Source organism: Microtus oregoni, unplaced genomic scaffold, assembly GCF_018167655.1.
Source record: "Microtus oregoni isolate MIOR12 unplaced genomic scaffold, Mior012 000004F_ref0000308, whole genome shotgun sequence".
Taxonomy (NCBI): Eukaryota; Metazoa; Chordata; class Mammalia; order Rodentia; family Cricetidae; genus Microtus; species Microtus oregoni.
This window is the reverse complement of record NW_024543063.1, coordinates 11,126,334-11,154,002: the sequence shown is the minus strand read 5'-3', so window position 1 is coordinate 11,154,002 and position 27,669 is coordinate 11,126,334. Positions and strand designations below refer to the sequence as shown.

General features: G+C 41.0%; 1 protein-coding gene across 5 annotated transcripts in view; it reads left to right on the top strand.

Moving 5' to 3' along the window:
* Positions 1 to 472: 472 nt before the first annotated feature.
* LOC121447209 (nuclear autoantigen Sp-100-like) overlaps positions 473 to 27,669 on the top strand; it is a 73,557-nt gene continuing 46,360 nt past the window's right edge. For all 5 annotated transcript variants that reach the window (XM_041650335.1, XM_041650338.1, XM_041650337.1 and 2 more), the window contains exons 1-4: positions 473 to 564; positions 23,998 to 24,142; positions 26,189 to 26,357; positions 27,249 to 27,323. In XM_041650335.1, the coding sequence (XP_041506269.1) occupies positions 23,999 to 24,142; positions 26,189 to 26,357; positions 27,249 to 27,323 (388 nt within the window). In that variant the 5' untranslated portion in view covers positions 473 to 564; position 23,998. The remainder of the gene's footprint in view (positions 565 to 23,997; positions 24,143 to 26,188; positions 26,358 to 27,248; positions 27,324 to 27,669) is intronic.

Sequence of the window (27,669 nt, the reverse complement as noted above, 5' to 3'; positions counted from 1 at the left end):
CTCTGGGTTCTCCTGCTAGCCTGAGAGATTACCTGAAAGTGTTTGACCCTCCTCCCGCATCTCACTCACCCAAGCCACAAAAACGGGGGGGGGGGGGGGAGTTATACAGCCAACCCTGGTAAAACTGCTCCCTAGACACAGAGGTGACTGATGATTGTTTGGATTTGAGGGGAGTTTTGTTGTTGTTGCTTTTGGGTTGCTGGTGGTTTTTTTTCTATCTCTGCATAAATAAGGCAGTCCTGGGAACTGGCCCTGCATGTCCCTAGTGTGCCCCTTCCTAATCTTCTAGTTCCCTCTTTCTGCTCCCCACTGCTTCCACATTTCAGGAAAGAAGAAAGGACAGGATCTCAGAGCACATTTGACATTAGAGAAATACTTTCGGTTCTCTTTTCCTCATTTGGGCGGAGCCCTCTCCGCTGAGTTAGAGTTCAGGCTGACTTCCTGCTCTCAGCTGTGGGTCACAGTTCAGGGTCTGGAAGCCTGTGAGGAGACCAAGGATCAGAGCTCACCCTCCCGTGACCCTGGCAGGAGTTGAGAGACAGAAGGTGGCAGCTTCAGCAACAGGTGAGTCTTTCTCCCTCTGTAACTTTGCCCTCTGAGAGCTTGGGCGATTTCATGTCTTGATTAAGTGGCTGCAGCTTCAGTCAGCCCAAAGCCCTGGACGTGAAGAAGCTTTGCACTGTAGTTAGAGAGGAGAGACAAGAGAGAGGAAGAGGGGAGAAAGAGATGGAGACGGAGAGACAGTCAGAGAATGACAGAGAGACAGAATCAGAGACAGACAGACAGACAGACAGAGAGAACACTTGGAGTTTTTAAAACTAAGTAAGATATCTGCTGACGAGGCCAGCTTGTCATAACCCACATTCATAACGTTCTTGTGTGCAACACTGTCAGCTGTCAGAAGGAGACTCTGGTCACACCTGTCAGGGACTCCTGGCGACCTCTGTGACATGCCTCTGTTGTTATCTCATGAAATCTGAGTGTTCTCAGTCCCTCTGCCTCTCTCTGCTTTCATTAAGTCACCTCAGGGAGAAAATTCAAATAGCAGAGTCTCAGGGTCAGCAGCTGTGTTCCCTCTGTCCTGGTCTCCTACCTGTCTGGCCGGACTTGTCACCTAGGAAGCTGTCCCAGGCTCACTCCTGGTCTGAGCTCTCCCTGTCAGATTTTGATCCCAGGAAGAAAAAAAAAAAAGGCAAGAAAGGCCCTGGCTAGCTGCGGCCATGGCAAGCTGCATGGTTTTATTTTCACTTCAGCGTCCTGTCCTAGGAGGGTGACTCCTCTGACAAGGAAATGGTCGACCTCTGTCTGCTCCACAGTGGTGATCAGATGTGCTCCTCAGAAATAGTGCCAGTCAGGGTGTTTGCTACTGCACAGGAAGTGATACATTTCCAGTACTGCCGTTGAACATAGGGCCGCGACTGTGCTTGACTATGTGTCTCTGTATTTTCTAAAAACTTTAGAATTGAGGTTTTGCTGTCACTCAGACTGACTTTGAACTCATTCTACATCCCAGTCTAGCCTTGAACTTGTGATCCTGTCTGATGTTTGTGTCTTTTCAGTGACTGGAGTTTCAGGGAGGCACCACCAGGCCTTGTTTCATAATAAAATGTGGTTTATACCCTTTCAAGCCTTGTGGAAATATAGAAAAGATACAACCACTTTAACTGTCCTCCATACACACGCCCCACAGTTCCTAGTCTTGGGTTCATCCTTCAATACATATTAGACAGCTTCTCTTTGTCCGTTTATAATACCATCTAGGCTGTTGTGAAACTTGTTATGTAGGCCAGGCTGGCCTGAGACTCCCAACAGAGACCCACCTGTTTCTGCCTCCCAAGTACTGGGACTAAAGGTGCAATCATTGTGCCTGGTTCTTATCTTCTACATCATATATGCTCTGTGTGTCTGTATGTGTGTGTGCATGCATGTGTGTGTGTGTGTGTGTGTGTGTGTGTGTGTGTGTGTTGGAAAGAAAAAGAGACAAAAGAGAAATACATTGACAGAGAGACAGACAAAGACAGGGGAGAGAGAGAGAAAAAAAAGAGAGAGAAAGACATTAGGTCAGGTGCTTTGGAGGCCAGCAGAGGGTATCAGATCACTGTACTTGCAGTACAGATGGTTCTGAGCTGCCAGACATGGGTGCTGGGAACTGAGCTCCCACCCTTGGGATGAGCAGCCAGCATTCTTAACTGCTGACCTCTCCGCCTCTTTATCTTTTCCTTTGCTTTTCTGTGAATAACTTATTTTCATAACTATTTAATAATTATTTTCATTTTGTACTATTGTTCTGCATTTAGAGCCTTAGGTTATTTAAAAAGTAGAAACCTTATCGTAGTCCTCACCTTAACGTTTGCACATTTACTTCGTTCTTCTTCTTACCAGCTGCCTGCTATTCAGAGTGCTTGTATATGGAGGACGAGGTTCATAATATCAGTTATGTTAATTTAATTATGCATGTGTCTTGGTGTCAGGGACAATGTAGAGGAGTTGGTTCTTTCCGTCTGTCTTGTGATTTCTGGGGTACAACCAAAGTCATCTGCCTTGGTTGCTAACTCCTTCATTAACTGAGCCACCTTGCCAGTCCTCACCATGAGTTTTACACCAGTCTGCTTTGATGGACATTAAGGTCACTACCACAGTTCACTGTCACCAGCATGCTGTAAGGACAGTGGCCTTGTGATTCATTTTCCTTACTTTCATGATACTTCATTGTGTCTAAAACAAACAAGAGTGGAGTTCCTGAGTCAAAGGGCAGCAGTGACCACTTGCTCGTAGATGCTGGCACGTGGCCTGTGAGGAGGCAGTGTCAATGCTCTTCTTGCCAATAGCAGATGAGATGAGGAGTCTCCCCTCTCTCTGCCCGAGACTGCAGAGGTGACGGAGATGTGTGTTCATTTGCATTCTCCCATTAAGTGGTGTATTAGTTAGGATCTTTTATTGCTGTGAAGAGACTCCATGACACAGGCAACATTTCTAAAGAAAACCCTTCCATTGGGGTGGCTCGCTTACACGTTCAGGGCTTCAGTGCATTATCATCAGGATGGAGACCAGGGCAGCATGCAGGGAAATGTAGTGCTGGAACTGAGAGCCCTATATTTTGACTCAGAGGCAACAGGAAGTCAGTTGATTGTCACACTGAGTGAAGCTTGAGAAAAAGAAACCCTCAAAGCCCACCCCACAGTGACACACTCCCACAAATCCACACCTCCTAATAGTGCCAGTTCCTTTAGGGGCCTTTTTTTTTTTCTTTCAAAACTCCACAAGTAGGAAATGGGTTTCTTTCCCTGTGCACTGGCTGGGAAATTCCCTCCCCTAGGACTGGTTTAGTTTTCACTGCCCTTAATCAGATGTTTTCCTTTCTTCTGTGCTTTTGCTAAATACGCTGGGAACTGCGGGTATGACCCAACTCTGTGACAATACTGCACTTTGTGTTTGGTGAGTTCTGTCCTCTACAAAGCTAAAATTAAAATTTAGTATCAGTCATGTAATAAAGAAGCATCTACAAATAAATTGATACTAAAGGGCACTGACAAAATCAAGCATTTTTTTGTGGTTTTGTGTCTCTGATTTTAGAACCTGGGTTGGAATCTAGAGTTTCTATTTACCAGGCGAGTTCTCTACCACTGAGCTACATCGCCAGCCCTCTTTTTACTTTTTAATTTTGAGACAAAGGATCAATCAGTTGCTCAGACTGAACTTGAAACTGTAATTCTTCTGTTGCACCTGTCTGAGTAGCTATGCCTACAGGTCTGCACCATCAGGCCTGACATGAGTGTTTGTTTGGTTTATTTTGACCACAGTTCTATGGTCTTTGAGTAACAGATATTAGTCTATCTTTATTCAGAGAAAGTTTCTTTTCTTCTTTCTGTCTCCATTTTAGGCAAAAGTATTCTACACCGTAGTCACATTACCTTCCTAGTTCTCACTGCTCCTGAAGTTTTCCTCTTTCTGATTTTTAGCTTTCCATTCATAAGGGCTGTCTCTGTCTCTTCCTACATGACAAGGAGTTAAATTTTTAGTAAGGTTTGGTTTTTGCCATTTCTAAGTTTAAAAGTCGTGTGTGTGTGTGTGTGTGTGTGTGTGTGTGTGTGTTGGCACATGTACATAGATCAGAAAACAACGTTGGGTGTGGCTCCTCATCTCCCATCCCGTGTGAGGCAGGTTCTCTCCTTTGCCTCTGTGCCCTCTAGGCTGGTTGGATCGTGAAGCTTGCAGGGATTCTCCTGTCTCCATCTCCTATTGAGCTGCAGACGTGCTGGAACTGCAGACATGCCTGTAATATTTGACTTCTATGTGAATTCTGGGGATTTGAACTCATGTCTTTATATGAGTGGGTCAAGCCTCCCTAATCCTGACTTAGTTTTTAAAATTATCTTATTAATTCATGTGTATGTGTGATTTGCCTGCATGTACGTCTGTGCAGCACACCATGCCTGGTGCCCTGGAAAGCTCTAGTATGGTTAGGCTCGCGGGAGTTACAGACATTTGTCATGTGGGTGCTGGGAACTGAACCTGGGTCCCCTGGAAAAGCAGCCAGTGCTCTTAACCACTGAGCCATCTCTCTATCCCCTAATTTCTAGGTTTTAAAGAAACAGATTGTGTGAGTGGTAAAATGGATCTTACGGGGATCTTAGGTTGTCAACAAGATTGTGTAAGCTCTTCTGTAGGCTGCGTTTGTTAACTTCCTGCCCATCTTCTCGCCCGTTTATATCAGTTTTGAGGTGCTTTGAGGACAATTTCCTAATGTCTTCTGGTCATTCTTCCAAGTGAGGTCCTCCTGCGTCTTCCAGTCTGCTGTCCTTTCTTCACTGTCTGCTTGCTGTGGTTTACAGCCCATCTCACTGATGGTTGGACCTGGACCGTTCACAGCACGTTTAGCTTTCCACAAGATGCAATCCAGGATATAAGCATGTTCTTCTAATGTCCGTGGCACCTATGCCAGATTTTTCTCAACAATGAGAGGAAATAGAGGTTGCTTGAATCTGCCCTCAGTGCAGTTCTGGTGGCCATCGATTGTCCAAAGCCCATTTTCACAGTTTATGGCCTAAGTTCTGGAAGCAAGATATGAGGGTTGTTTCTTTCCTCCTTAAGGTTTTTTTCTTACTTCTTTATTGTAATCTGTCTTTATTTTTATTGTTGCTTTTTTATTGATCCTATTTAAATTTTCCTGGGTTTGTAGGTTGATGTCATTTATCCACTCGCGAAATCCCTAGTCACTATTTCTCCATGTATTACTTTCTTATTCTCTCCATTTCTGTATCTTTCCTTCCTTCCCCTTTCCTCCCTCTTTCCTTTATCCCTTTGTCTTAGAGTATTGGGATACTTTTCTTTTGAAAAAAGATTTATTATTTATACTATATGTATATGAATGTTTTACCTGCATGTATGTAAGTGCACCACATGTGTGCTTGCTGTCCACGGATGGCATAAAAGGGTGTTAGATCCCTTAACACTTTAGTTATGAATGACTGTGAGCCACTCACTATGTGGATGCTGGGGATTGAACTCAGATCCTCTGAGAGAGCAGTAAGGACTCTTAACCACTGAGCTATAACTCCATCCCAGAGAGGAATGGGTTTCATTTTGACATTTTCATGGAAGTGCACCAGTGTTTCTCTCTTTAGGACTAAAGGAATGAGGCAGGTTCCATGTCCAGACCATCTCTATTCCTTTCTGAATTATTTTCATTTATAATGTCTTTATTATATGTTATCTGGATGTTTTCTATTGTTCTGTCTTCTGAATCGTCCCTTCACCAATAGTGTGTTGTTTTGTTTTTCCGGTCTTCTCTTAAAACCTTCCATCAGTTCGAGAAATCAGAGAGCTGGAGAGATGACTCAGAAGTTAAGAGCACTGGCTTCTCTCCAAGAGGAGTAGGCATGCATATTAAATATTGCTCTCCCCAGCCCTCTAGTTTTGCTTTTTGATTTTTCAAGAAGCTTTCTCAAGGGTTTCATTGTGTAGTCTTGGCTGTTCTCAAACTTGCTCTGTAGACCAGGCTGGACTTGAACTCACAGAGATTAACCTGCATCTCTTCCAAGTGCTGGGATTAAAGGTGTGAGCCACCACCAACTAGCTTACTCTGTCTCTTGAGGTGCTTTTGATATTTTTTTTAAAAATGTAGTATTATTGTTGCTACAGTTTTTATTATACTTAGTGTGTGTGTGTGCATGTTGAGTGATTCTCTGTGTGTGTCTGTGTGTGTGTGTACACCCATGATACATGAGTGGGCATGATGGTCATGTGTATGCCTGTGTGCATGATGCATGTGTTTGTGGTGTGTGTGTATGTGTGTGCCTGTTCGAACAGATGGAGGTCAGAGGACAACTTTATGGATCATCTGGGTGCCTTTACTTCCTGAGACAGCTCTCTGACATGCTTTTTCCCAATGCTTATAAAATTATGCATTTACTTTGGAAGTATAAATTTTTAGTTAAAATTATTAAAATAAAATAACAAAAACCCACTTTTGTCATCCTCTGGAAGTCATCTACACAAATGAACATCTTGCAACACTCTAGGAACACAGAACATGATGTGAATTGCCTGAATTTAAAAGAGGTGGTTCCTGCCTGGAATCTCAGCACTTGAGAGGTTAACAGAAGAATTTCTGTCAGTCTGAAGCAATACTGGTCTATAGAGTAAATACCAGGCAAGTACGGGCTACATAGTGAGTCAGTATAGGCAGAACTTTCCTCTCCGGACTACCTGCCCCCAAATAACCAGCAGCCACATCCAAAGTAACTGACTCACAGACTTAATATAAATTGCAAATACTTAGTTGATAGCTCAGGCTCATTGCTACCTAACTCTTACATTTAAATTAATCCATATTTCTTATCAATGCTTTGCCACATGGCTCATGACTTTTTCCTCATTTTTGACACATCCTTTCCTTGGCTGCCGGCTAGCATCTGTTTTGACTCTGCCCTTCTTCTTTCCATCATTCTCTTATTTGGGCTGTCCCATCTATAATGCATGCCTGCCTACTGGCCAATCAGGTTTTATTAAACCAATCTGAGTGACAAATCTTCAGTATGTGAAAGGATTTTTTTACAAGATTTCTCCCTTTTTGTCCAACTAAAAAAGGTTTTAATTTTATTTTTTTTTCTTTTTTTTTAATAATTTTTTTTATTAAGAAAAGAAGAAAAAAAACATAAACAAAAAACAAGTTTCCACCTCCTCCCAGCCTCCCATTTCCCTCCCCCTCCTCCCACCCTTCTCCCCCTCCTTCCACCCTTGTACCCCTCCCCCCACTCCTCTCCCCCTCCCTCTCCAGTCCACAGAGCAGTCCAGGTTCCCTGCCCTGTGGTAAGTCCTAGGTCCTCCCCCCTCCGTCCATATCTAGGAAGGTGAACATCCAAACTGGCTAGGCTTCCACAAAGCCAGCACATTAAGTAGGATCAAAACCCCGTGCCATTGTCCTTGGCGTCTCATCAGCCCTCATTGTTCGCCATGTTCAGAGAGTCCGGTTTTATCCCATGCTTTTTCGGTCACAGTCCAGCTGGCCTTGGTGAGCTCCCAGTAGATCAGCTCCACTGTCTCAGTGGGTGGGTGCACGCCTCGTGGTCCCGACTTCTTTGCTCATGTTCTCCCTCCTTCTGCTCCTCATTGGGACCTTGGGAGCTCAGTCCAGTGCTCCAGTGTGGGTCTCTGTCTCTGTCTCCATCCATCACCAGATGAAGGTTCTATGATGATATGCAAGATATTCGTCAGTATTGCTCTCGGATAGAGTCATTTCAGGTTCCCAATCCACAGCTACCCAAGGAACTAACTGGGAACCTCATGTTGGGCACTTGGGAGCCCCTCTAGGGTCAAATCTCTTGCTCACCCTAAAGTGGTTCCCTTAACTAAGAATTGTGGTTCCGTGCTCCCCTATCCACCTTTCCTTTATCCCAATTCTCCTGATTCCCCAAATCCCCCCTCCTTCCCTTCTACTTTTTCTCTCCCCATCTCCCCTTACCCCCATCCCACCCCACCCCCAAGATCCTAATTTTCTCCCCGGCAATTGGGTCTACTTCCCTTAGCCAAGAGGATAACTATATGTTTTTCCTTGGGTTCACCTTCTTACTTAGCTTCTTTAGGTTCACCTATTGTAGACTCCGTGGCCCTAATTTATGGCTAGAAACCAATTATGAGCGAGTACATCCCATGTTCATCTTTTTGGGTCTGGGACACCTCACTCAGGATAGTGTTTTCTATTTCCATCCATTTGCCTGCAAAATTCGAGAAGTCATTGTTTTTTACCGCAGCGTAGTACTCTAGCGTGTATATATTCCATACTTTCTTCATCCATTCTTCCATTGAAGGGCATCTAGGTTGTTTCCAGGTTCTGGCTATTACAAATAATACTGCTATGAACATAGTTGAACAAATGCTTTTGTCATATGATAGAGCATCTCTTGGGTATATTCCCAGGAGTGGTATTGCTGGGTCCAGGGGTAAGTTGATCCCGAATTTCCTGAGAAACCGAAACACTGACTTCCACAGTGGTTGCACAAGATGGCATTCCCACCAGCAATGGATGAGGGTACCCGTTCCTCCACAGCCTCTCCAGCAAAGGTTATCCTTGGTGTTTTTGACTTTAGCCATTCTGACAGGTGTAAGATGATATCTCAAAGTTGTTTTGATTTGCATTTCCCTGATTGCTAAGGAAGTTGAGCACGACTTTAAGTGTCTTTTGGCCATTTGAACTTCCTCTGCTGAGAATTCTCTGTTCAGTTCAGTGCCCCATTTTTTAATTGGGTTAATTAGCATTTTAAAGTCTAGTTTCTTGAGTTCTTTATATATTTTGGAGATCAGACCTTTGTCTGTTGTGGGGTTGGTGAAGATCTTCTCCCAATCAGTAGGTTGCCTTTGTGTCTTATTGACTATGTCCTTTGCTTTACAGAAGCTTCTCAGTTTAAGTAGGTCCCATTTATTCAATGTTGCCCTTAATGTCTGTGCTTCTGGGGTTATACATAGGAAGCGATCTCCTGTGCCCAGCTCCTGTAGGGTACTTCCCACTTTCTCTTCTATCAGGTTCAGTGTGTTCGGGCTGATATTGAGGTCTTTAATCCATTTGGACTTGAGTTTTGTGCACGGTGATAGATAAGGGTCTATTTTCATTCTTCTACAAGATGACATCCAGTTGTGCCAGCACCATTTGTTGAAGATGCTTTCTTTCTTCCATTTTATACTTTTAGCTCCTTTATCGAAAATCAGGTGTTCATAGGTTTGTGGGATAAAATCCGGCTCTTCTATACGATTCCATTGGTCGACTTCTCTGTTTTTATGCCAGTACCACACTGTTTTCATTACTGTAGCTCTGTAATAGAGTTTGAAGTCAGGGATGGTAATGCCTCCAGAAGATCCTTTATTGTATAGGATTGTTTTGGCTATCCTGGGTTTTTTGTTTTTCCATATAAAGTTGATTATTGTCCTCTCCAGATCTGTGAAGAATTTTGATGGGATCTTGATGGGGATTGCATTGAATCTATAAATAGCCTTTGGTAGAATTGCCATTTTTACTATGTTGATCCTCCCAATCCAAGAGCAAGGGAGGTCCATCCATTTTTTGGTATCCTCTTCAATTTCTTTCTTCAATGCCTTAAAGTTCTTGTCAAATAGATCTTTCACTTCCTTGGTTAGATGTACCCCAAGATATTTTATGCTGTTTTTGGCTATTGTGAATGGTGAAGCTTCTCTGATTTCCCTCTCTGCTTCCATATCCTTTGTGTATAAGAGGGCGACTGATTTTTTGGAGTTGATCTTGTATCCTGCCACATTACTAAAGCTGTTTATCAGCTGTAGGAGTTCTTTGGTGGAGTTTTTGGGGTCGCTTACGTACACTATCATATCATCTGCAAATAACGAAAGTTTAACTTCTTCCTTTCCAATTCGAATCCCCTTGATTCCATTATGTTGTCTTATTGCTATTGCTAGAACTTCAAGCACTATATTGAAGAGGTATGGGGAGAGTGGACAGCCTTGTCGTGTTCCTGAGTTAAGTGGGATGGCTTTGAGTTTCTCTCCATTTAATTTGATGTTAGCTGTCGGCTTGCTGTATATAGCTTTTATTATATTTAGGTATGACCCTTGTATCCCTAATCTCTCCAAGACTTTTAACATAAATGGATGTTGAATTTTGTCAAATGCTTTTTCAGCATCTAATGAAATGATCATATGGTTTTTTTCTTTCAGTTTATTTATATGCTGGATTACATTGATAGATTTTCGTATGTTGAACCAGCCCTGCATCTCAGGAATGAAGCCTACTTGATCATAATGGATAATTTTTCGGATGTGTTCTTGGATTCGATTTGCCAGTATTTTGTTGAGGATTTTTGCGTCGATATTCATGAGTGAGATTGGCCTGTAGTTCTCTTTCCTGGTTGAGTCTTTGAGTGGTTTTGGTATCAGAGTAATTGTGGCTTCATAAAAGGAGTTTGGTAATGACCCTTCTGTTTCTATCTTGTGGAATACATTAAGGAGTATAGGTATTAGATCTTCTTGGAAGATCTGGTAGAATTCCGCATTGAAACCATCTGGTCCTGGGCTTTTTTTGGTAGGGAGGTTTTTGATAACCTCTTCTAATTCTTCGCGACTAACAGGTCTATTTAGATTGTTCACCAGGTCCTGATTTAACTTTGGTATATGATATTTATCTAAAAAAGTATCCATTTCCTTTACATTTTCCAATTTTGTGGCATATAGGCTTTTGTAGTAAGATCTAATGATTCTCTGAATTTCCTCTGTGTCTGTGGTTATGTCCCCCTTTTCATTTCTGATCTTATTAATTTGCAAATTCTCTCTCTGCCGTTTGATTAGCTTGGATAGTGGTTTGTCAATCTTGTTGATTTTCTCCAGGAACCAGCTTTTTGTTTCATTGATTTTTTGTATTGTTTTCTGTGTTTCTATTTTGTTGATTTCAGCCCTCATTTTGATTATTTCCAGTCTTCTACTCCTCCTAGGTGAGTCTGCTTCTTTTTTTTCTAGAGCTTTCAGGTGGGCTGTTAAGTCTCCAATGTGAGCTTTCTCTGTTTTCTTTAAGTGGGCACTTAGTGCTATGAACTTTCCTCTTAGGACTGCTTTCATAGTGTCCCATAAGTTTGAGTATGTTGTTTCTTTATTTTCATTGAATTCCAGGAAGACTTTAATTTCTTTCTTTATTTCTTCCTTAATCCAGCTATGGTTCAATAGTTGACTGTTCAGTTTCCATGACTTTGTATGCTTTCTGGGGGTAGCATTATTGTTGAATTCTAACTTTAATCCATGGTGATCTGATAAGACACAGGTGGTTACTAATATTTTTTTGTAACTGTGGATGTTTGCTTTGTTACCGACTATGTGGTCGATTTTCGAGAAGGTTCCATGAGCTGCAGAGAAGAAGGTATATTCTTTTCTATTTGGATGGAATGTTCTATAGATGTCTGTTAAGTCCATTTGATTCATTACCTCCACTAATTCTCTTATTTCTCTGTTAGGTTCCTGTCTGATTGACCTGTCCATTGGTGAGAGAGGAGTGTTGAAGTCTCCTACTATTAGTGTGTGCGGTTTGATGGCTGCCTTGAATTTTAGCAATGTTTCTTTTATGTACGTGGGTGCTTTTATATTAGGGGCATAGATGTTCAGGATTGAGACTTCATCCTGATGAACTGTTCCTGTTATGAGTATAAAATGCCCCTCTCCATCTCTTCTGATTGATTTAAGTTTAAAGTCAACTTTGTTAGAGATTAGTATGGCCACACCTGCCTGTTTCTTAGGTCCATTTGCTTGATAGGCCTTTTCCCAGCCCTTTACTCTGAGTAGGTGCCTGTCTTTGTGGTTGAGGTGTGTTTCTTGTAAACAGCAGAATGTTGGATCCTGTTTTCTTATCCAATCTCTTAGCCTGTGCCTTTTTATAGGTGAGTTGAGTCCATTGACATTAAGTGATATTAATGACCAGTGGTTGTTAACTCCGGTCATTTTTTTTTAGTCGTAGAGTTTGTGTGTTTCCCTTCTTTGTTTTGTGTTGGTGAAGGGTCTCTAGATGTCTGAGTTATTGTGGTCATTGTTGGACTCCTTGGTTAGTGATTTTCCTTCAATTACTTTCTGTAAGGCTGGATTTGTGGCTGCGTATTGTTTAAATTTGTTTTTATCCTGGAAAATTTTATTTTCTCCATTTATAGTGAATGAAAGCTTGGCTGGGTATAGTAATCTGGGCTTGCACCCATGGTCTCTCAGTTTCTGCAGTACATCTATCCAGGACCTTCTGGCTTTCATGGTTTCCATGGAGAAGTCAGGTGTAAGTCTGATAGGTTTACCTTTATAAGTAATTTGGCCTTCTTCCTTTGCAGCTCTTAATATTCTTTCCTTATTCTGTATGCTTTGTGTTTTGATAATTATATGGCGAGGGGATGTTTTTTTTTTTGATCCAGCCTATTCGGTGTTCTGTATGCTTCTTGCACCTTCATAGGAAAATCTTTCCTTAGGTTGGGAAAGTTTTCTTCTATAATTTTATTAAATAGATTTTCTGGACCATTGAGCTGCCCTTCTTCTCCTTCTTCTACTCCTATTATTCTTAGGTTTGGTCTTTTTATTGTGTCCCATATTTCCTGAATGTTTTGTGATGAGAGTTTGTTGGACTTGCTGTTTTCTTTGATCAGTGTGTTTATTTTCTCTATGGTATCTTCAGAATCCGAGAGTCTTTCTTCTATCTCTTGTATTCTGCTGGTTATGCTTGTTTCTGTAGTCTCTATTAGTTTACCTAGATTTTCCATGTCCAGATGGCCCTCTGTTTGTGTTTTCTTCTTTGCCTCCATTTCAGTTTTCAGGTCTTGAACTGTTTCCATTATCTGTTTGATTGTTTTTCCTTGGTTTTCTAGGGTATCATTCACTGATTTATTCAATTCTTCAAACTTTCTGTTATATTTCTCATCCATTTCTATAAGGGCATTTTTTACATGCTGTTTAAGGGTGTCAATCACTTTCATGAAGTCAATCTTTTCTCCTTCCTCTTGATTAAGGGGTTCTTGTACTCCCGTTGAGAGGTCGCTTGTTTCTGGTAGCTTCATGTTGCTTTTCAGCTTGTTGGGCGAATTCTTGCCTTGACGTCGGCCCATCTCTTCTTTCAAATGCTCCCTATGGATCTTCTTTTACCGGATTAGGTCTCCTTGCCTTCCAAACGCTGTCTCTCCCCAATGTTGGCTCTCCCAATGCTGGGTCTCCTGGCGCCGAAAGATCAGGCCTCCGTGCTGGTTGGGCAGCTCGCAGACAAAGCGCCTACCCCGCTTGGTGCAGGCAGGCCACAGAAACAAAGGAACTGCTGCCCGCCCGGGAGCCCCGGGTACTCCAGGTTTTAATTTTAATATAGTAAAATTTTATATAACAAAAGCACTTACTAAGTAAGAATTACAGTTCAAAAAAGACTCCAGAAAGATGAAATGTTACCTAATGACAGGGATATCAGGCTGTCTGAAGAGTCACCCAAAGTTCCTTTGTACCATTGCGGCATCCAAATCTGACCTACAGGCCTAGTATGTCTGAGAAACATTCCTGTGATGCAGGGAATTCTAAAGGTCTGTCCTACCTTGTCTTAACAAAGTTCAGCAGTCACCATTTTTTTGTACTATTGGTCCAGTTTGGACTGTCAGAAATTGAGGCAAGGGTAATTTCTGTTCACATGGCTAGCCTTTGTCATAAAGAAGGAAAATTCATATGAGTTTTTCAATACCATCATCTTCTTTGAAGTAGATTGGTGCTGCCAGGAGTAGACATGTCTCATTGTCATGAAAAACCTTTGGTTGTTAAACACATTAAATGCCATATTCTTTAGGTCTTTCAAGTGTTTGAAGACAACCTATCAATCTAAATATATCTGCTTATGACCTTAAAAACATATCTAACATGAGTATAAGTTTGACTATTATAGATGACTATTAATTTGTATTTTTAATTATATGTTACATTTTAAATGAATTACATGAGCACAAAAACCCAAACAAGGGCTGGAGAGATGGCTCAGTGGTTAAGAGCATTGCCTGCTCTTCCAAAGGTCCTGTGTTCAATTCCCAGCAACCATATGTGACTCACAACCATCTGTAATGAGGTCTGGTGCCCTCTTCTGGCCTGCAGGCATACACACAAAACAGAATATTGTATACATAATAAATAAATAAATTTAAAAAAAGAAGTAAATATAATCAAAACGTGAAAAAAACAAAAAAGAGTAGAACATACATACTGTGCAGCAAAATGAACTTTAAATTTGTATCAAAATACAAAAATCCATACATATGTAAAATATTTAAGACTAGTAGTGGTTGTGAAAGTAGATTCAATAATTACACTGCTATCCAATCTTTTCTAAATACCCCTTATAGGTCAGAAAGAGATCCATGAATCTAATCTTTTTTGTCCAACTTTTTTTCTGACTATTACTAAAAGCAACATGTAACCAACCCCCTTAAATAATAATAAATATTCATAACCAAATAACTCATTTTTTGGACCATAAATTTCTATACGAATTCCTGTTGCTGGGGGGCATTGGTAACCTTTGGGGGAACTGAGAAAATCTAGAATGATATTATGTCTTAACTGTAGCATTTTGTGAGGCTGGATCATAACACTCAGCAGCCTGGAAGCTGTTTTGGATGCTGGATCACCTGGACCATCATTTTCATTGGTGTTTAGCTTCCTTGCTCTGAAAATACATGAACTTTTAAAGGTAACATACATATTTGTATTGATACAAGTATAGATTGTACACTGTACACAAATGAGTTAAAGATATTTTTGCTATGTGTTTGAGCAGGTAAAATACAAATCACATACCTTATAGTTCTTTTATATTTACTTAATTATTTATTTGTTAATTAAAGATTTCTGTCTCTTCCGCACCACCACCTCCCATTTCCCTCATCCTCCCCCAATAAAGGACCCCTCCCTCGTCAGCTCAAAGAGCAATCAGGGTTCCCTGACCTGTGGGAAGTCCAAGGACCACTCACCTCCATCCAGGTCTAGTAAGGTGAGCATCCAAACTGCCTAGACTCCCACAAAGCCAGTAGGTGCAGTAGGATCAAAAACCCACTGCCATTGTTCTTGAGTTCTCAGTAGTCCACATTGTCCACTATGTTCAGCGAGTCCGGTTTTATCCCAGGCTTTTTCAGACCCAGGCCAGCTGGCCTTGGTGAGTTCCTGATAGAACATCCCCATTGTCTCAGTGTGTGGGTGCACCCCTCGCGGTCCTGAGTTCCTTGCTCGTGCTCTCTCTCCTTCTGCTCCTGATTTGGACCTTGAGATTTCTGTCCGGTGCTCCAATGTGGGTCTCTGTCTCTGTCTCCTTTCATTGCCTGATGAAGGTTAATATTCAGGAGGATGCCTATATGTTTTTCTTTGGGTTCTCCTTATTAAGCTTCTCTAGGATCACAAATTATAGGCTCAATTTCCTTTGTTTATGGCTAGAAACCAAATATGAGTGAGACCATCCCATGTTCCTCTTTTCGGGTCTGGCTTACCTCACTCAAGATAGTGTTTTCTATTTCCATCCATTTGCATGCAAAATTCAAGAAGTCCTTGTTTTTACTGCTGAGTAGTACTCTAATGTGTATATATTCCATACTTTCTTCATCCATTCTTCCATTGAATGGCATCTAGGTTGTTTCCAGGTTCTGGCTATTACAAACAATGCTGCTATGAACATAGTTGAGCATATACTTTTGTTGTATGATAAGGCCACTCTTGGATATATTCCCAAGAGTGGTATTGCTTGGTCCAGGGGTAGGTTGATCCCGAATTCCTGAGAAACCGCCACACTGCTTTCCAAAGTGCTTGCACAAGTTTGCATTCCCATCAGCAATGGATGAGTGTACCCCTTTCTCCACAACCTCTCCAGCAAAGGCTATCATTGGTGTTTTTGATTTTAGCTACTCTGACAGGTGTAAGATGGTATCTTAAAGTTGTCTTGATTTGCATTTCCCTGATCGCTAAGGAGGTTGAGCATGACCTTAAGAGTCTTTTGGCCATTTGAACTTCTTCTGTTGAGAATTCTCTGTTCAGCTCAGCGTCCCAATTTATAATTGGGTTGATTAGCCTATTACAGTCTAGTTTCTTGAGTTCTTTCTATATTTTGGAGATCAAACCTTTGTCAGTTGCGGGGTTGGTGAAGATCTTCTCCCAGTCAGTGGGTTGCCTTTTTGTCTTAGTGACAGTGTCCTTTCCTTTACAGAAGCTTCTCAGTCTCAGGAGGTCCCATTTATTCAATGATGCCCTTAGTGACTGTGCTACTGGGGTTATACGTAGGAAGTGGTCTCCTGTGCCCAGGTGTTGTAGAGTACTTCCCACTTTCTCTTCTAATAGGTTCAGTGTGTTCAGACTGATATTGGGGTCTTTAATCCATTTGGACTTGAGTTTTGTGCATGGTGATAGATATGGATCTATTTTCATTCTTCTACAGATTGACATCCAGTTTTGCCAGCACAATTTGTTGAAGATGCTCTCTTTTTTCCATTGTATACTTTTAGCTCCTTTATCGAAAATCAGGTGTTCATAGGTTTGTGGGTTAAAGTCGGGGTCTTCTATTCGATTCCATTGGTCGACTTCTCTGTATTTATGCTAATACCAAGCTGTTTTCAATACTGTAGCTCTGTAATAGAGTTTGAAGTCAGCGATGGTAATGCCTCCAGACAATCCTTTATTGTATAAGATTGTTTTGGCTATCCTGGGTTTTTTGTTTTTCCATATAAAGTTGATTATTGTCCTCTCAAGATCTGTGAAGAATTTTGATGGGACCTTGATGGGGATTGCATTGAATCTATAGATTGCTTTTGGGAGAATTGCCATTTTTACTATGTTGATCCTCCCAATCCAAGAGCAAGGGAGATCCTTCCATTTTCTGGTGTCCTCTTCAATTTCTTTCTTCAAAGACTTAAAGTTCTTGTCAAATAGATCTTTCACTTCTTTGGTCAGTGTTACTCCAAGATATTTTATGCTATTTGTGGCTATTGTGAAAGGTGATGCTTCTCTAATTTCCCTCTCTGCTTCCTTATCCTTAGTGTATAGGAAGGCAACTGATGTTTTGGAGTTGATCTTGTATCCTGCCACATTACTAAAGGTGTTTATCAGCTGTAGGAGTTCTTTGGTAGAGTTTTTGGGGTCGCATATGTATACTATCATATCATCTGCAAATAATGAAAGCTTAACTTCTTCCTTTCCAATATAAATCCCCTTGATCTCATTATGTTTTTTTTTTATTGCTCTTGCTAGAACTTCAAGCACTATATTGAAGAGGTATGGAGAGAGTGGACATCCTTGTTGTGTTCCTGATTTTAGTTGGATGGATTTGAGTTTTTCTCCATTTAATTTAATGTTAGCTGTCGGCTTGTTGTAAATAGCTTTTATTATATTTAGGTATGACCCTTGTATCCCTAATCTCTCCAAGACCTTTATCATAAAGGGGTGTTGAATTTTGTTGAATGCTTTTTCAGCATCTAATGAAATGATCATATGGTTTTTTTTTCTTTCAGTTTATTTATATGATGGATTACATTGATAGATTTGCATATGTTGAACCAGCCCTGCATCTCTGGGATGAAACCTACTTGATCATAATGGATAATTTTTCTAATGTGTTCTTGGATTCGGTTTGCCAGTATTTGATTGAGAATTTTTGCATCGATATTCATGAGTGAGATAGGCCTGTAATCCTCTTTCTTGGTTGGGTCTTTGTGTGGTTTTGGTATCAGAGTAACTGTAGCTTCATAAAAGGAGTTTGGCAATGACTCTCCTGTTTCTATATTGTGAAATACATTAAGGAGTATAGGTATTAGGTCTTCTTGGAAGTTCTGGTAGAATTCTGCATTGAAACCCTCTGGTTCTGGGCTTTTTTTGAAAGGGAGATTTTTGATAACACTTTCTAATTCTTCGCGACTAGCAGGTCTATTTAGATCATTCACCTGGTCTTGGTTTAGCTTTGATATATGGTACTTCTCTAAAAAAAATGTCCATTTCTTTTGCATTTTCCAGTTTGTGGCATACAAGCTTTTGTAGTAAGATCTGATGATTCTCTGAATTTCCTCTGTTTCTGTGGTTATGTCCCCTTTTACATTTCTGATCTTATTTATTTGCATGTTCTCTCTCTGTTGTTTAATTAGTTTGGATAGGGGTTTGTCGATCTTTTTGATTTTCTCCAAGAACCAACTTTTTGTTTCATTGATTCTATGTAATGTTTTCTATGTTTCTATTTTTTTGATTTCCGCCCTCAGTTTGATTATGTCCAATCTTCTACTCCTCCTGGGCACATCTGCTTCTTTTTTCTCTAGAGCTTTCAGGTGTGCTGTTAATTCCCCAATGTATACTTTCTCTGTTTTCTTTAAGTGGGCACGTAGTGCTATGAACTTTCCTCTTAGCACTGCTTTCATTGTGTCCCATAGGTTTGAGTATGATGTCTCTTTATTTTCATTAAATTCAAGGAAGACTTTAATTTCTTTCTTAATTTCTTTCTTGACCCAGGTGTGGTTCAGCAGTTGACTGTTCAGTTTCCATGAGTTTGTCAGCTTTCTGGCGGTAGCATTGTTGTTGCCTTCTAACTTTAATCTGTGGTGATCTGATAAGACAAAGGTGGACACATATTTTTTTGTATCTGTGAAGGTTTCCTTTGTTTCCGAGTTGTGGTCAATTTTTGAGAAGGTTCCATGAGCTGCAGAGAAGAAGGTATATTCTTTCCTATTTGGGTGGAGTTTTCTATAGATATCTGTTAAGTCCATTTGCTTCATTACCTCCAACAATTCTCTTAATTCTCTATTAGGTTTCTGTCTGATTGACCTGTCCATTGGTGAGAGAGGTGTGTTTAAGTTCCTACTACTAGTGTGTGTGGTTTGATGTCTGCCTTGAGTTCTAGTAATATTTCTTTTACATAAGTGGGTGCTTTTATATTAGGGGCGTAGATATTCAGGATTGAGATGTCATCCTGATGAATTGTTCCTGATATGAGTATAAGGTGTCCATCTCGATCTCTTCTGATTGATTTTAGTTTGAAGTCAGATTTGTTAGAAATTAGTATGGCCACACCTGCTTATTTCTTAGGACAATTTGCTTGAAAAACCTTTTCCCAACCCTTTACTCTGAGTAGATGCCTGTCTTTATGGTTGAGATGTGTTTCTTGCAAACAGCAGAATGTTGAATCCTGTTTTCGTAACCAATCTCTTAGCCTGTGCCTTTTTATAGGTGAATTGAGACCATTAATATTAAGTGATATTAATGACCAGTGGTTGTTTGCTCCAGTTATTCTTATTGTTTTTGGTAGTAGAGTTTGTGTGTCTCCCTTCTTTGAGTTGTGCTGGTGAAGGGTCACTAGATACCTGAGTTATTGTAGGCAGTGTTGGCAATGTTGGATTCCTTGGGTTGCGATTTTTCTTCTATTACTTTCTGTAGGGTTGGATTTGTGGCTACGTATTGTTTAAATTTGTTCTTATCCTGGAATGTCTTGTTTTCTCCATTGATAGTGAACAATAGCTTGGCTGGGTATAGTAGTTTGGGTTTGCATCCATGGTCTCTTAGTTTCTACAGTACCTCTATCCAGGACCTTCTTGCTTTCATGGTTTCCATAGAGAAGTCAGGTGTAGGTCTGATCAATTTACCTTTATAAGTTACTTGGCCTTTTTCCTTTGCAGCTCTTAATATTCTTTCTTTAATCTGTATATTTTGTGTTTTGATTATTATATGGTGAGGGAATGGGGTTTTTTGATCCAGTCTGTTTGGTGTTCTGTATGCTTCTTCAATATTCAAAGGAATATCTTTTTTATGTTGGGAAAGTTTTCTTCCATAATTTTGTTAAAAATATTTTCTGGGCCTTTGAGCTGTGACTCTTCTCCTTCTTCTATCCCTATTATTCTTAGGTTTGGTCTTTTTATGGTGTTCCCATATTTCCTGAATGTTTTGTGATGAGAATTTGTTGGCTTTGCTGTTTTCTTTGATCAGTGCATTTATTTTCTCTATGGTGTCCTCAGAATCTGAGATTCTTTCTTCTATCTCTTGTATTGTATTGATTATGCTTGTTTCTGTAGTCTCTGCTCATCCTAGATTTTCCATATCCAGCTGGTCCTCAGTTTGTGCTTTCTTCCTTGCTTCCATTTCAGTTTTCAATTCTTGAACTGTTTCTATTAGCTGTTTGATCTTTTTTCTTGGTTTCCCAGGGTATCATTTACGTATTTACTCATTTCTTCAAACTTTTTGTCATACTTCTCATCCATTTCTATAAGGGCACTTTTTTACATGTTGTTTAAGAGATTCTATTGCTTTCATGAAGTCAATTTTTTCCACTTCTTCTGTGTTAGGGTGTTCAAATCCTTCTGTTGTAAGATCATTGGGTTCTGGTGTTTTCATGTTGTTTTTCAGATTGTTGGATGAATTCTTGCCTTAGCACCTGCCCATCTCCTCCTATCGATGCTATCTAATGGGTCTTTTAAAACAGGCTCAGGTTTCCCTGCTGGCCAGGGGCCCCTCTTACAAAATGCCCTCGCTCCGTTTCCTGGGTTCCCACCGTGGGCCAAGATGCCTGTCACCACTCAGAAGGGTCTTCAGGAATAGGACCAAGTTCCCCATTCACCAGGGATCTCACCAACAAAAGGCCTACCACTCTGCAGGTCAGCCACCAAAACAGAGAAACTCCCGCTGCCCTCTGCCCCGAGGACCCGACCCAGCACCCAAACAGGCTAAACTGGGTGATCCCACGGCCCTGTGGAAGGGAGGGAGAGTGAAGGAGGCCCCTGGGTGCTAGCTGGGATGGGCCAGGGAGAGAGAGGTAGCAGCAGAGGAAGAGCAGCCCCAGCAGAGGGGACCAGCCCTCGCAGATTAACGGGGGGGGGGGGGCTGTGTCCTGCCGCGGGCCAAGAACCGTCTCCCCACTCAGGAGGGTCTTCAGGGACAGGACCAGGCTCCCCATTAGCCAGTGGACCTCGCCAATAAAAGGCCTACCATTCTGCAGTCTGTGTGCCGGTCTTCGCTCATCTGCATGCCAGTCTCCGCCAGGAAAGATCTTAACCTGCGTCTGTCTGGAGTGGGAGAATCATGGCGACTCCATTCTATTCTTTTTAAAGGAAAATTCTTTTAATTTCTTTTCCAGGTGTATCATTATGAATGATGATTTTTGTACCCTATAACTTTACTGAATCTATTCATTAGTACTATTATGTGTGTATAATCTTTAGGATTTTGTACATATAAAGTAATGTTACTTTCAGTTTTACTTACTCTACCTTCCTCCCTCCTTCCCTTTCTTCCTTCTTTTCTTCCTTTCAGCACAGTATAAGAGACACTGCCTAGAGTGAACGTCCTTTCCTTGTCCCTGACCACAGGGGTAAACGCTCTAAGCTTTGTGCTTTTGGAAATAACATCCTGGCTTCCCCATATATGATACGTATTATACTGAGGTACAGTTCTTCTAGGCTGAATTTTGAGAGGTTTCTTTCTATCATGAATGCATGTTGAGTTTGTCCAACACCTTTTCGCCATCTGCTGGTGGGACATGGTTTATGTTTGCCTTGTATTAATATGATGCATCCCATTTACCCTTCTGCAAATGTTGAAGCATTCTTGCTATGAAACATCCTGTTGAGATGAGAAAAAATGTCTGACATCTGTGGAAGGATTTCTGAATTGGTTTCCTGTTCATGAGTTTTATGAACAAGGCTAAGACTCTCCTTAGTCACAAGCACCAGAACTTTCCTCTGAAGTTAGCAAAGTGTCAGTTTGGTTAAACACTGTGTCTGTGATACAGGCTGGCTTCTTCTGAGCCTGAACCTAGCGCTGTTCAGGATTCTTGGTCTGTCCAGGTTAGAAGCTATGCTCTGGAGTTAGGCAGATGGCCAGTTTGACTGTTGGCCTAGGTGAGGCCATAGGTTGGGCTCTTACCAGATGGTGTGCCTTGCTATTGGACTGATTGGATGGGTAGAGCCAAGGTTATGCTTTGCTGTGAGGCAGAGCCAGCATATTGTCCTAAGGAGTGAGCTGTCTCTGTGTCCAGACTGGAATGCTGGCTAGGAAGACCTGGTCAGTGTGGTCCCAGGACAGATGGAGGCACAGCCTGGCTTTGCAGATCACAGCAGAAGACTGGGATCTCCCATAGGATGCCACTGATAGTGGAGGCACAGCTCCATCCCCAGTCTGCCATCCCTGCCCCATGCTTTGTTTCTCCTTGGTCTGCTGCTGAGTCATCAGTGTTCTTCATTGAGCAGAACAGATGGAGTCTCCTGAAGGCACCTGAGAGTTCTGGGGAGCCATATGCTCTCATTTGATTCTGTTTCCCCACTATAAAGAAACTTTAGATCCAGGGTCACCACCTTGGTACCTGTTCCAGCCTGAGCAAGGGGCAATGCAGTCAAAGTGAGACTGCTTCTCTTGTTTTTCTGATGTGAGTTTTGCAGCCCCTGGGTAAGGTTTAGCCTCCTCCTCCAGTTCCTGGGGGAGCGATGGTGGGATAGTTCCTGCTTGGTTGTTCTGTGCTGAGAGTTAAATTCATGAACATCCTGACATCAGTAAGTTATCTTTTTAACCTAAGTGTTGTCTATCACCTCCTGACATTCCTGTTCAGACCGTGGGAACATCCAATCATACAGCGTTAGTTAGGGTTTCAATTGCAGTAATAAATTATCATAACAAAAAACAAACTGGGGAGGAAATGGTTCTTCTGGCTACACATTCAAATCACAGTCCATCACCAAAGGAAGTCAGAGCAGGAACCTGGAGGCAGGAATCTGAGCAGAAACTATGGAATAACACTACTTACTGGCTGGATCCATTTGCTTTCTTATATACCAGAGGACCAGCTGTCCAGGGCTGACAATGCCCACAGTAAACTGAGCCCTCCCACATCAATCACCAATCAAGAAAATTCCCTTTAAACTTGCCTACAGGCAGTACAGAAGGAGGCATTCTCTTTTTCAATTGAGGTTCCTCTTTTCAGATAATTAGCTTGTGTTAACTTGACAAAAAACAAAACAAACAAAATTTTAAAACCCAAACCAGCTATGACACAATGTGTGTTTGTTATTCACAATATCTGCCTTTTCCCATGCTCCAGAGGGGAGAAAATGCAGCCTGTCACCTTTAACGATCTGTTCATCTTTTTGGATATCCATTTTCACATTTTTGACAGTTTATTGAGTATAGTTTACTTGCAATATGATTTACTATTTTAATATACATTCCAATGACTTTTTACAGAGCCATGCAACCAGCAGCACAGTCCAAGTTTGGAACTTAGGCCTTACCCATCCCCAGAAGAACCCCTCACAGCTGTGGAAAGTCCAATCTTGGTCTCCTTAGTCCATGCAACCACACATACATCTTTCTCTATGGAGAATTTCTGGGCATTTTATAGATATGGAATTATCCATTATATGGCCTTCTGTGTTTGGCTTCCTTTATTAAGAAAAAATATTTTTGAGATCTATTCACTCACAGAATGTATTAGCATTTTTTCCTTTTATTGAGGAATAATATTTCATTGTATGGCTTGTTCAGGTTTATTTTTCAACTTTCCAACAAAAGTATATTTCAACTGTTCTGCAGTTTTGCTCTCAATAATGCTACTAGAAATATTTGCATATAAGCTGGTGAGAACATTCCTTTTCACATGTAAGAGAACACATAGTAGTGGAATTTTTGAATCATAATTAACATTATGTTTCACTTTATTTTTGTATGTGTGTGGATGTGCAGTATACATGCATGTATGTAAAAACATTCACATGTGGGAGGGCTTATGTGTGCAGATGCACATGTATGAATGTGCACATGTGTGTAGAAGTCAGACGTTGATGCTGGGAGTCTTTGTCCATCTCTCTCCATCTTATATAACAAGGCAGGTTCTCTCTCACTTGAACACAGAATGTGGAAATTTAGTGGAGTTAACTCATTTTATTTATTGAGATTAACTCAAGACCACCTATCTAATGTCTGTTAGTTCTTTAGTCTTTCATTTCCACAAGCATGTAGTCCAAGTCCTGATAAGCATTTCCCCATTGTATTTCCTTCTAGGATGTCCACAGGACACGAGAACACAGAATCTATATTCCGGCTCTTCAGAATACTTAAATTGGACATTTCAGATGCAATAAAAGATTTATTTCCTTTTCTAGAGGTCCTCCGTGACAACAATGTCATCAGCGATAAACAGTATGACGTAAGTGAAGTTTCTTACATCCTGGCCCAGAAAAAAAAAAAAAAAAAAAAAAACCTCCAAATTAAGTTACACTTTGCTATCTTGAACCAAACTGGATGACTGGCAGTTTAATTTAAGATTGGACTTTAAAAAAAAATAAAAAATGATGGAGTTATTTTTAAAACAAAGTTCTCATCTCTCTGCTCGTGGTGTGTGTGTGTGTGTGTGTGTGTGTGTGTGTGTGTGTGTGTGTGTGTTTGTGTGTGTTCACATAGGTGCTGGTGCCTACAGAGTCTGGTAAAGATCTCCAAATTCCCTGGAACAGGAGATACAGGCAGTTGTGAGTCACCTGATGTGGGTGCTGGGAATCATCCTGGGTCCTCTGTAAGAGCAGCACATGCTCTTAACCATGAGCCAGCTCTACAGACCCTAGACCCAATTTTTGACAAAGGATTTTTGACAACATTGTCATAGCACTTTGTACAGATATTAGTTGCAATAATAAATTCATGAATTGTGCATCAGAATTCTGAACTCAGGTTTAAAATCTGTCTTTCCGGGGAGTGACATGCATCATGTAAATATTTCTGGAAGTGTTCTCTCATTGTATGAAGGGGAGGAGAAGCAGAGGACTAAGGAAATGTTCCTGCTTCTATCTGAGGGGAAGGTGTTTCATGGTCCCTTCTGGAATCAGGGTGAGTATTGTTGAAGACAAGCCAGAGCAGAACAGGGGTTCTCCAATGATGGGCAATGTCTTATGCATTTCACACCATGTGAGTTATGCGATTAAAACTAAACGGAACTAACAAAATAAACGAAAACTCAAAGTGATTTTAATTTACTATTGAATTATTTTAATGAACTGACTTAAAGGATATTTCAGTGAGCACATTTTATTTTAATAGACATCTATATTAAAACCCTACCTCTGAGAACATAATACCTATAGAGTCTCTTTTGGAGCAATTTTTTGAACCTATTCATTTTTATTTTATGTATCAAGTGTTTTCTCTGCATGTGTGCCTATGCACCACCAGTATTCCTGGTGCCTCTGGATGGCAGGGGAGAGTTCCAGATCCCCAGACACTGGAGTTACAGGTGGTTGTGAACACCATGACAGGGCTGGGAATCGAACCCAAGACCTCTGCAGGAGCAACAATTACATTCAACCACTGAATCATCTCTTCAGATCCTTTAATTTTTTTTTTTTTGCTTTATGAATATTTGGCCCTCCAGTAGAGTTCACAGTCAGAGGGAATGGACACCTAGTTTCCTACAGGAGGAAAGGTGGTGTCAGATTAACAGAACAGCATTGGCCACCTGCCATGTTAGCTAACTGGTTTTTGTTGTTGTTTTTTAAGAATGCACCTATTTTATTTTTATTTTTATGTGTACAAGTATTTTGCTTGTGTATATGTGTGCATACCATTTGTGTCCCATAAAAGAGCACCAAATCCCTTGTTTTTGAGTTACAGGTGTTTGTGAGGTATTGTGTGGACTCAGGGAACCGAACTAGGGTTCTATGCAAGAGCAGCAAGTACTCTCAAAATGAACCATATCTTTAATCTCTCCATTCTAAAAAATGCATTCATTACTTATTTACCTGTAAGTATGTGTATGTTTGTATTGTGTGTACATGTGTGTATGAGCCTGCTGCTCTGCACGTGTAGAAGTCAGAGGCCAGCCTGTGGCTAGTTGGTTCTCCACTTTCATCATCTGAATCCCAGTGACTGAGCTCAGACCATCAGGATTGGTGACAAGTGCCTGTAACCCACTGAACCATCTCACCAGCCCCATTGTTAACCCTTAGCCCTAGTGTTCCTTTGTTACAGAAAGTGGTTCTTCTTACATGTCATAGAAATAATGGTTGGAGCTCAAAGTCACTAGTTAGTATTTTCACAGAGAAAATATGTACTTGTTTCATGAAGTAGCCAATGCAAATATAAAACTTTTCAGTAGAAGATATGTCTGTTGCGGACTGAGCTACACTAACTATAATTGTTTCCTAGGGTTCTTCTGTGACCTGGAAGTCTGCACTTAAATTTTCTCCATTAAATATCTTTAAAGGATTTTCAAGAATCCCATGGAAACCTGATCCCTGTACAAAAAGTGGTCTACAAAGTCTTGAAAGAACTGGAAGAGAAACATGACCTGGAGGCTCTAGGGTTATTGTTCTGTAAGCAAAATATGAAGGCATACCCTGATTTGGAACGCATTTTTAAAAGATTTAAAAATGGTAATTGGGCTTACTATCACCCTTGAAGATCACAGTCCTTATTTCCCCTCAATAACCAAATATTAAACATCTACCATGTATCATATACAGTGTTGCACAATCTGAGCTATAGCAATTTAAAACCTGACATGTTATGTATCATCACAACTCTTATATCTAATGGCTACAGTGCACATCCGCCCGAGGTCTGCTAGGCTGGGTATTTAGGTATGAGAGCCCCATGAGCATCAGGCTATGGAGAAGAGTACAGGAGGAACTCAGTCCTAGTAGGTCAGCCCTGCTGTGTCTCTTCAGTGGAACCCTTATAATATTGTACATAGGAGTCCATCAGGTTCACTACCCCCCACCTTGAGTGACAGCTCTGCTCTGGGTTGCAGGATCCATCTTAGCTTAGCACCACATGCTCATAGAAATCAACAAGTATGAGCCAGTTCTTCAACCCCATCTTGTCCGTCTTTCAAGCCTGCCCATTATCAAGTTCCCTTTGGTATGTGCCATATCCAAGACCTTCCATCCAAGAAAGATCCCCTTTCTTCTTACAGTTGTGACAGACTGGAAGCCATGTTCAGCTTCTTTTTTTTTTCTGTGTTGATGTCTACCTTCCCTGCCCTGTGAATACTGGAATAGGAACACAGCAGAAAATGTGTCTTCTACTTTTTTAATCTTGACCTTGAGTGTCTCCTTTTTGTATGGGAAGCATAAAATCTCCCCTGTGGGAGTCTTCTCTATCCCAGGACATGCTGGGTGAACTTTGTGATGTTGGACACATTAAATATGAAGTGATGGCAAGACTGAAAGTTCCTAAATGTGTAATACAGAAATATTGCCCCTTGTTCCAGCTAAGGATCTCTAATGGCTTTCTCCTCTTCTTCCCTCTCCCTCCCACTTCAGTTTTACCACAGAACGAATTTTGGTCCGAAGAAATTGATAGAAGAGACCGGAACTCACAGCTCAGTGTTGAACAAGGTAACTATACCTCGAGAGAGGTTCTTATTGCCACAGAGACCAGCAAGTAAAGGTGATCCTTAGCAGAATGTGACTTGGGGAAAAACAGAAAGCAGTAATGAGAGTGGGTATGAACCTAGTGTTACCTTTCCTGCACCAGGACAAATTACCCAGGAGAAGCTGCGCACTCGAATTCTGAAGCAGAAAGATTGAGTTTGAGAACAACCAATTGTACATAACAAAACTCCCTCAAAAAACAAAAGAGATACTTGAGAAGTCAATTAATTTCAGTTCATGATGTTAGGAACTTCAGCCCAGATGGTTTGACCTCATTTGTTATGGTGGGCATGACACCAAAGGAAGGGAT